This window comes from Seriola dumerili, unplaced genomic scaffold, assembly GCF_002260705.1.
Source record: "Seriola dumerili isolate Sdu_G_001 unplaced genomic scaffold, Sdu_1.0 BDQW01000321.1, whole genome shotgun sequence".
Classification (NCBI taxonomy): domain Eukaryota; kingdom Metazoa; phylum Chordata; class Actinopteri; order Carangiformes; family Carangidae; genus Seriola; species Seriola dumerili.
Genome location: NW_019174576.1, coordinates 1,675,342 through 1,684,580, shown reverse-complemented (window position 1 = coordinate 1,684,580; position 9,239 = coordinate 1,675,342). Strand labels below are relative to the sequence as shown.

The 9,239-nt window shown below is 42.6% G+C and overlaps 1 protein-coding gene across 1 annotated transcript; it reads left to right on the top strand.

Annotated features, from left to right (window-relative positions):
• The first annotated feature begins 277 nt into the window (after positions 1-277).
• fam69a (family with sequence similarity 69 member A) lies at positions 278-9,192 on the top strand. The gene is made up of 5 exons (XM_022759377.1): positions 278-487; positions 7,190-7,324; positions 7,470-7,577; positions 7,680-7,856; positions 7,954-9,192. The coding sequence occupies exons 1-5, from the start codon at positions 434-436 to the stop codon at positions 8,764-8,766; spliced, it is 1,287 nt and encodes a 428-aa protein (XP_022615098.1). The 5' UTR covers positions 278-433; the 3' UTR covers positions 8,767-9,192.
• Positions 9,193-9,239: the final 47 nt, after the last annotated feature.

Here is a 9,239-nt window from a genome sequence, read left to right as displayed (position 1 = left end):
CTAACAACATCTGACTTCATTTATTAATTTCGTTTTTTATCCAATTTGTGGTTTGTTCATAGCAATAGACTACATGGCTGTTAAGGGGAAAAAAAGCTCATGGTTTTTGTTAAGAGAAACAACAACAACAAAAAACGTGCAAAATTGAAAATGAAGCACAAGTGGTTACGAAGTGTTGCCCATCCTCCTGTAACTGGTCAAAACGCCCCAGAAGTGCTCATGGCCAACATGAGTCTGACTTCGCTGCAGTCGGCGGCGCAGCTCAGTCCGCTGCCTCGCCGCATCTAAGTGCACATCCACGCTGCCGCCGACAGAATCACTGATGCTTAATATTTGGACATTTTCCAGGGTTAGCCCAATAGGCGTTGTCTGATACCGAGTGCACGCCGAATTTATTTCCTCAGCAGCTGTTGTGAGATGTTCTGCATTTGCCATGGCAAGAGGTCTGTTTCCATGGGGGTTCTTCAGAAAGCCTCTGTACATCCAGGTAAGCTTCTGGGAAATCCCTCTTCACTCCGGTGAAAAGTGCAATTGGGAATCTACCCGTCTCTATCTATGTAGCTGTAGTCCGTTACACACACTTGGTAATCTTAAAAGTAGACAGCAAGCGACGAAGCGACTGATAACTGTCACAGCCTTCAACCGTTTCATCATTTGACCTTCATATATTGCAAATGGATTTGGTGATAATTTGTAGGTATTGCTGTTAGGTTTCACTTGATGCTCGACGGCTCGACAGGAATCAACCATCCTCCTGATCCCCGTTGCTGTAGCAACCACTTCCATGATGCATCCAGCTGGTACAGTCATACGTTCAAGCGAGGCTTGCTGTGTCTGAGGCTGTAAAACTTTATCACCAACCTTCATTATATTACATAAGTCTGATGCTGTTTACGTGACTTTTTTTTTCTTGGGGGGGGGGGCTTTCTACATGTAAATAACCACAGAGTAAGAAATGCTTTACATTGTTGGGCTGCTTTACCATCATTCAGTGGAATTACCTTTCACGTCCTGTGGATGAATACTAAATCATAGATGTATTTCATGTGGTGCTGCCCTGATCATCCTCATCTGGGAAGCATTTGAAGAACATTATGTAACAGTTTGCTGTGAGTGAAATTAGGTGAAGTCCACAGTGACGTTCTTCACAAGTTAAATTAAACTCTGCTGGGGAAGCCCCTCAAGGATATGTGTAGGTCTGAGGAACCCAAATTTAGGATCCTTGGGCCTCAGCTGGTGCTGCACACTTCCTGTCCTTGCCGCTGCATGTTAGAGACAAAAACTGTCAAGTGAAGGGAACAGAGGGAGAGACAGCCAGTCTCAAGAGACAGCCACCAGCATCGTTCAGTTTTCTAGGCCACCTCAGCCTTCCAGTGACAACTTAAGAAGTGTCATTCAGGGATCCTTGGAGAGAAGCTACTTCCACTGAAATACAGAAACTGACAAGTCCTGTAAGCCGCGAAATTATGGTTTTGTTCGTATGCAGATCTGCTGTAGCCTATTATAGCCCGTTCATATTTTAGAATCAAGTACAGATATCACAATCAAGTACAAACATGTTTGATCCAGCACAGTTTTCCTGCACACGCTTAATGGATCATGTCGTCGCTTATGTCTTCGTGTCATACTGCAGAGAGGCTTCAAACACACAGTTTAAAGGTGAAGTAGGTAAAAGCATGAAGTGCCAGTTGAAAACTTTAGTGTCAGTCAGTCAAGCTGATGCTGAACAGTGACGTCTATTGAGACTGATTTTCTTTGCATTAAGAGCTTTAATCATTTCACCAGTTTTTATTTTTGAATTTCCATTACTATTTGGCCTCACTGTTGTAGTTTTTTTTCACAGATGTATTGTATAAATGAATAATTTTATATTCTACTTTTCTTTAATTTACATTTAAAATGATGGAATGTAATGTAATGAATAACCTGAATTTAATAGAAAATGTTAAATCGTGACATTTTGTGAATACAGCTCCATCAGCAAGAGTGGAAATGAAGAGAGAGAGCGAGAGAGAGAGAGAGAGCACTGTAGCTGCAGCTGTGTGAAAGTAAAGTAATGAAGATCCAAATTTGGTCAACTTCCAATTTGATTTCAGTGATGATTTAAAATGCTTTACAAATATGACCTATAAGCTATTACAAGCAAAATATTACTATGGACTTTTTTTCACACTAAAGCTGTTGTTAGTTCAGATATTGGAGGGAGTTTCCCCCAACAGGAAGCCGCAGTCCTTGCAGCAATAACTTGTGCTTGCATTTTACTGTGTGTATTGTTTGTGAGAGGACCATGTGCACATGGTGTTTGTTTGTTGGATTGTTAAGATTTACAGCGTCATGACAGACAGAGCAACCGTTGATAAAGTAATGTTCACATGTGTGAATGTCGCAGTGTTGAGTCAGCATGGAAATGCATTCCTTGTATGTGTGTGTGGAGGGGTGGTGGTGGCGTGTGTGTGTGTGTGTGTGGTGGGGGGTTGCGAGCTGTCTGGACTCTGATGAGTCAGATCTTTGTAGTGTATGTGCAGACTGTGGCATCGAGACACGGACTGCTGTAGGAGCGTAACTCTCTCAGGTGTTATGGCTTATATTTGTCAATGACATCAAACAAACTATTCATATATATATATCTCGCTTTTCACTCCTCCAGCTCTCTCCATGTTTTCATGTCTTTCTCAGCAGCCCATTAACCGGCAGCCTCTGAGGGATAGCTTTATAATCATACATAATGGATGAATGGTGTGCCGGCTGCAAAAACCAAGTGTCAGAGCAGCAATGTGCTGTTCTTGATCAGCTTTAATCTCCTCTCTGCCTCTGTAGTTCAACGTCAGGTGGCTCTCTGTAACTGTACAGCATGTACTCATATGCTGGTGTGTCATTTCAAAGAACTTTAAGGTTTAATGTGGTTTGGATAACGGGGCTGTGGGTGGGTAGAAGAGGAAGGAGTTCATCTAGATCAAGACTGACGTTTCTTTCCACCCACCTCAGCATATGGCCACAGTTCCCAGTCAGTCTCTAATTAATAGCTGTCACAGCAGCCACAATCAATATCACCTCATTAGCCATGTTTGTGTAACTCTCTCCTCCTCACAAAGGGTCAATATGTAATCCCAGAGATAGAAATGCATCGGCCAGAGTTGAAATGAAAGCCGCAATCTATCGATCAGAGAAAGGCCAGCCATACATTTGTTTCCCCCGCAGAGTGTTATTTCCATAATGCTTTTGCTGTTGATGCATTTCACCTAGGGAAAAATCGATGCGAGGTGGACGGAGCGCTTACTTGTGTGGTCACTTCTGTTAAATTTGCTGTGGGTCTGTATGGTCAGATTTGTAAGCAAACCAATCAATAGATCAGGCAGCAGATATCATACTCAAAGAGCTTGCCGGGGATAATTGGATTATGATGATATGTGGTGTGTTTGTAAGATGAATGGTACATAAATGCTGTAATGTAAACATCTATTGATTGATGACTATAACACACATTTTATATGTGTAGCCTTTGTTATTAATTGTGGACAGATCACGATTAAATACGAGTGACAATCAGATTTTAGAAACACTTGGGTCGAATTCTAGACAGGCCAGACAGATTTTTCTGTCCAGCCGCAATGAAATACCTGCGAATGCCTCTGATTAGTAATATTAATTCTCATTCTATACATTAGTTGTAGTGCCATATTGTACACTTCACATTTAGTTTAAGGTTTTGATCCATAAGAAGATGTATTTGTGGTTTTAAGAACCAAAAACCATCTCGATGTAGTTTTTCATCTCCTCTCTCAGGCTTCTCTCTGGAGCTCTAGTAACAACAGGGCAGTGAGCCAATCAGAGGAGAGGAGGCTCTGAGCCTCTCTTCTGATTGGCTGAGTGAGCAAATAAAAATCTACCAGATTTCAGGTAAACAGAGAAACCAAATCCTGCCAGGCTGGATGGTGAGTGGGCCATGCTGGGGTCATGGCTGAGAGCGGTGACCGTTTTGTTGTGACATCACAAAGTTACAGAAGTCCTGATGGCTTGTCTTAAGGCTCAGTTTCTGAATACAGGCGGTGTGAGACCTGCTGTATAATCAAAGAATGAATCTACTTTTATACAATTTGGGACCTTTAAATATATTTTCTGTGACATATGTACTCCTACATAATTTACTGAAAAAAAAAAAATCCATCCAGTAAATCAAAAAGTCATCTAACTCTGCTGCCGATCGTGGCATTTCCACAATACAGACTATATGAGATAAAAGATTAAAGTTAGATTAGAGTGTGCCATACAGAGGCTGTCTGAGAGCTTCAGTTCTGCACTGTCAGTGATGTCAAAATAAATAAAAAAAAGCGGATGGAAAATCCATTTAAAGACAAATACAAATGACTCAAACTCACATTTGCCTTTTCTCACACCATCAAGCTATTTTCTGTTTTACTGTAAAAGTTATCAAAAAGATCTCACAGGAAGATGAAGCACAAAGTGTTACAGAAATACAAATAGCAGAGGGAGATAAAGACACTTAAGCCAATAAAGAAAACTGGAAGTGAAAGGGGCAGAGGGTGGAGGCAGAGGGAGTCCATCAATATCAAGCACTGAGTGCAAGAATCATTAATAGAGTGGAAAGTAGGGCTGCAAAAAAGTATGTTCTTTTTCACTAATGTTCTCCAATTGGAGGAACACCATTATGGATCTACACAGACTGTATTTATCAGCTGGGGAATTAGAAAGAAAATCAAAAGACGAGGTAATGAGTCTGGAGTCGCTCTAAATGTTCCACTGCTGCCGTGCCAGACCACAAACAGCATTTACTGTTAATTACATAGCACCTATTTAGAGGCAATTGCATTAATGATGTAGTCTGATACAACTCAGTTTGGAACTAATTTGTATTCCACTCACAGGCCTGTTCTCCTACTAATAGGCTAAATGAAACATGAATTAAATGATTTCTATATTGACTTTTAGCATATTATAACCTCTTAAAAATGTTTTCAGTAAGGTTGACACACCACTCACTGAGCACATAACATGCCCCAATTTATTAATAGTGGTCCAAAGATGTTAGCCACAGATAAGAAAAGAAGCCAAGTGTTTTTTCTGTCACTTCTGTAAAACTGCATCTTCATCTCATTAAATGGTTCAGTAGTATCTCCTATGATGGTACGCTTTTATTGTGATGTCAGGTAATACGGTCAACATCCACAGCTACTTCAGCTCCATAACAGAGTTTGCATTTTCTGATGTATCATGTTCTCATACTATTCTTTTTCAGCTTGGCCTTTAATTGATATCATGGTGACGACCCTACCCGAACAGCTCCTGTCAGTCCTGTGGAGGATTTTGAGCATCTTTTAGCTCATCGTTTTTAAAGAGACACATGACGGACTCGGCAGGCAAAGTTAGCAACTACCTGGTGAACATAGTAGAGCGTTTACCTTCTTAAGAGCGAGATATTTCCCTCAGGAGCTGGATGTGTAAAAAAAACATCCACATGACAACTTTAACTTAAAAAGGAGATAATGTTCTGCTGGACCCAAAGAGCCAGAAATAATATATTTGTAAATGGCTGCATGTATTTAGAGCTTTTATCCAAAGCGTTTTACAATTTGCCTCATTCACCCATTCATTTACTCACAGGTAAGCTACCATGCAACGTGCTGGTTACCTTCAGGAGCTATTTGGGGTTCAGTGTCTTGCACAAAGACACTTGTGGACTGGAGGAGCGGGGCAAAAAAAAACCCAAACCTCCAACTGACTAGTGGACAACCCACTCTGCCTCCAGAGCCACAGCCACCCCAAATGAAGTAGTGTTAATTAATACTGCTAGTCTGTAAAGAAATGTGCCTGAATACAGCCTTTCCATTAGATAGTGTTTTAAAAGATTAAATCTAATCAGTTCAACTACCAAATAATTTGTTTTCACAAAAAAAAAACCTATTAAAGCAAATAAATACTGCACATCCATTCGGTTATTGTTAAGTCTGTTAGTGGATCCAAGAGCAGACCACAGAGGCTTGAAGCAGGATCAATAAAGTAAATCGTTTAATTTGATAGCTTGCTCAGATGTAGGGGAATGACTGGGCCTGAGAGGCAGTTAAAACTGGGCCAGAGCAGAGTGCAGGATAGGTCTTAGCTGGGGCTGGAGCCAGAGTTGGATCAGGGTTTGGTGGGGATCCTGTTAAAGGAAGCTGGGGAAGTGCAGTCCAGGGAGCCGGGATCCAGAACAGAGCCAACTCGTAAAGTGTGGAGACAGAAAGAGTGAAGACGAGGGCAGAAATCAGGCCGAGGAACTGCAGGCAGAGGAGAAGAGGATTTAGAAACCGGGAGGGGGGGGGGGGATATATTAGAGAGGCTGAAAATATGACTGACGGGAGTAAACAGTCCACGAGAGACAGACAGTCGAGGAGAGATGAGGTTAGGAACCAGCTATTTGAGTCAGAGCAGGAAGATGATGATGGCTGGCAGCTGCTCACTAGACTCCTGCGCACCTGACTCCCCTCCTGTAATTAAGTGCACACACACACACACAGAGACAGAGAGAAGGAAAAAAAGGGGGAGAGAGGCTGGCAGGCAGAAGAGGAGGACATGTCACTTGCAAGAGACAAAAAAAAATAATAATCTTTTTGAAATGAACTGAATCACAGCAGCACAAGCTGAGGTGTCCTCACTTTTATTTCCTAATATGTGCCATGCTGGGAAAACGCTGGATCCTACATTTCCTATGGTGCAAATAATTAGTGTCTTTCTTTAGACCTCCCTGTCAGGTGAACACCCATCTCCTTACACAGCTGTGTATTGTGCATTTATCCTGAGACTTAACATTGCTACTAAGAATATTCAGATTAATGCAAAGGTCACTGCTTTGCTTGAAAAACAAAAAAAAAAAAACAAGATTTTCCGGGTAAGGGCAGACTGTGTGCTCCTCACATGAAAGACGGGGCTGATGAACAGGTCCTCAGGCAACAGACATGACTCTCATCCTTTCATTAATCTCTTGTAATGTATGTTATATGAAAAAGAAATCTGTTTTTATTGGACTGAAACATCCACACCCAAGTGTAAAATTCAAATAGCTCGATCGGTAAATATCCAAATACCACTGAAGCGAAAGTACTTGAGCATATCACAGTAAATCTGTAAAGTCACTCTTAAAGCAGATATTTGTTCCGACGGATGGTGTTTCAAATCTCTGACATTTTTTCAACAGGCCAGATTCTCCTACCTACATATGAAGTACCTGTTCTTCTCCTGGCTGGCGGTGTTCGTGGGGAGCTGGATAGTGTATGTGGAGTACTCATCCTACACGGAGCTGTGTCGTGGGCACGACTGCAAAAATTCAATAGTGAGTGTCTTTTTTCCCCCCGTACGTATCTTGCCCTGCAAAATGCGTGACCCTAAACTTGACCCCTCTGCAGCACAAGTTCATATTCCAGTTCCTTTTGTGCTGTTGATCATTTTTTCCCACCCATTTCTTTTTTTCCCCCCAGTGTGACAAATACAGAAAAGGAGTGATTGATGGCTCGGCCTGCAGCAGCCTGTGTGAGAAAGATACTCTTTACCTGGGGAAGTGTTTCACTGCCAAGCCCAACAGCCAGGTCAGTGTTTTTGTTTTTTTGTTGTTTTTCTGTTAATCAAACAGTCCTCTTCAGTCTGTTTGTTAGTAATCCACCTTCACCTCTGGCCTACCTTTATTCTAGGTTTACTCTGGGAGCTGGGGAGACCTGGAGGGGGTCATTAAGTGCCAGATGGAGGAGGCTCCTCATTATGATTTGGGAAATGAGATGGAGCCCAGGAAGGAGGCTGTGGCCTTCAACAAGCCCACCAAGGGCACCTCAGTGGAAAAGTTCAGGGAGATGATCCTCAACCACCTAAAGGTCAGAAAGTCTTCATTAAACACTAGAAACTTAAGTCCAACACCAGGTCAGAATCAAAAACCTTGGTTTGTCATGTGACTTTTTGATTTGTCGACAGGCTAAAGTCGGGGATCAGGCCAACCTCGCAGACCTGGCAACCCAAGTGTTGTCTATTGCAGATGCCAATAAGGATGGTCACATCTCGCTGCCTGAGGCTCGCTCCACGTGGGCTCTGCTGCAGCTCAACGAGTTCCTGTTGGCGTTAGTCCTACAAGATAGAGAGCACACACCCAAGTTGCTGGGCTTCTGTGGAGACCTCTATGTGATGGAGAAGGTGCCACACTCTCCTCTTTATGGGATCAGTCTACCGTGGATTATCGAGGTGTGGATTCCTGCGGGTCTGCGCCGCAGCATGGACCAGTGGTTCACCCCCTCCTGGCCACACAAGTCCAAGATCTCCATTGGATTACTGGAGCTGGTCGAGGACGTTTTCCATGGCACTTTTGGCAGCTTCCTCATGTGCGATGTAAGCGCCACCAGTTTTGGCTACAACGACCGCCATGACCTGAAGGTGATGGACGCACGGTACATTGTTCCTGAGGCAATCTTCCAAGAGGTTATCAGGCAGCAGCGCTGCGATGTGGACGAGGACTGTCTCTACGGTGCCGACTGCCTCACTTCCTGCGACCTCACCAAACACCGCTGCACACCCGAGGTGACCAGGCCAAACTTAGCCAAAGCCTGCGAAGCACTCAAGGACTATATTCTGAGGGGAGCACCATCTGACGTGAGAGAGGAGCTTGAGAAGCAGCTGTATGCCTGCATTGCACTGAAAGGCTCATCGGAACAGATGGAAATAGAGCACTCACTGATTCTGAACAATCTCAAGACTTTGCTGTGGAAGAAAATCTCTCATACTAAAGACTCCTAGTAAGCAAGCACTGCACACAGGCACAAGGACAGACTCCTGCCCCATGACGTTTTTAAATTAAATAATGGTCATTTTCACTGTGGAAACAGTAAGAATCCTCTTGTATTCAACTTTACATGTATAACTGATGTATTTTATTTTGAAGGAGTTAGTTCCGTCATGAAATATCACTTTATTAAATGATGTAATATTAAGTAAACTTTGTTAATGTACTGGAGCAAAATTAGAAAGTGCAATTTTTTGAAACCATGACAAAAAATAAATAAATTTGAACCATATTCCTGAATAGTGAGTGCAGCGCACCGTCTACATCCATCTGACTCGAGACAGATGACGACTTGTGTGTAGAAGGTTTATGTGTTCGCTGAAATGATGAGTCTTTTCTTTGCATGACTCAAAATGACAAAATCAAGTCCTGTAAAAAAAAAAAACGAGGACCCCGGCACGGCAGGGATAGGATACATTAAGTGCAA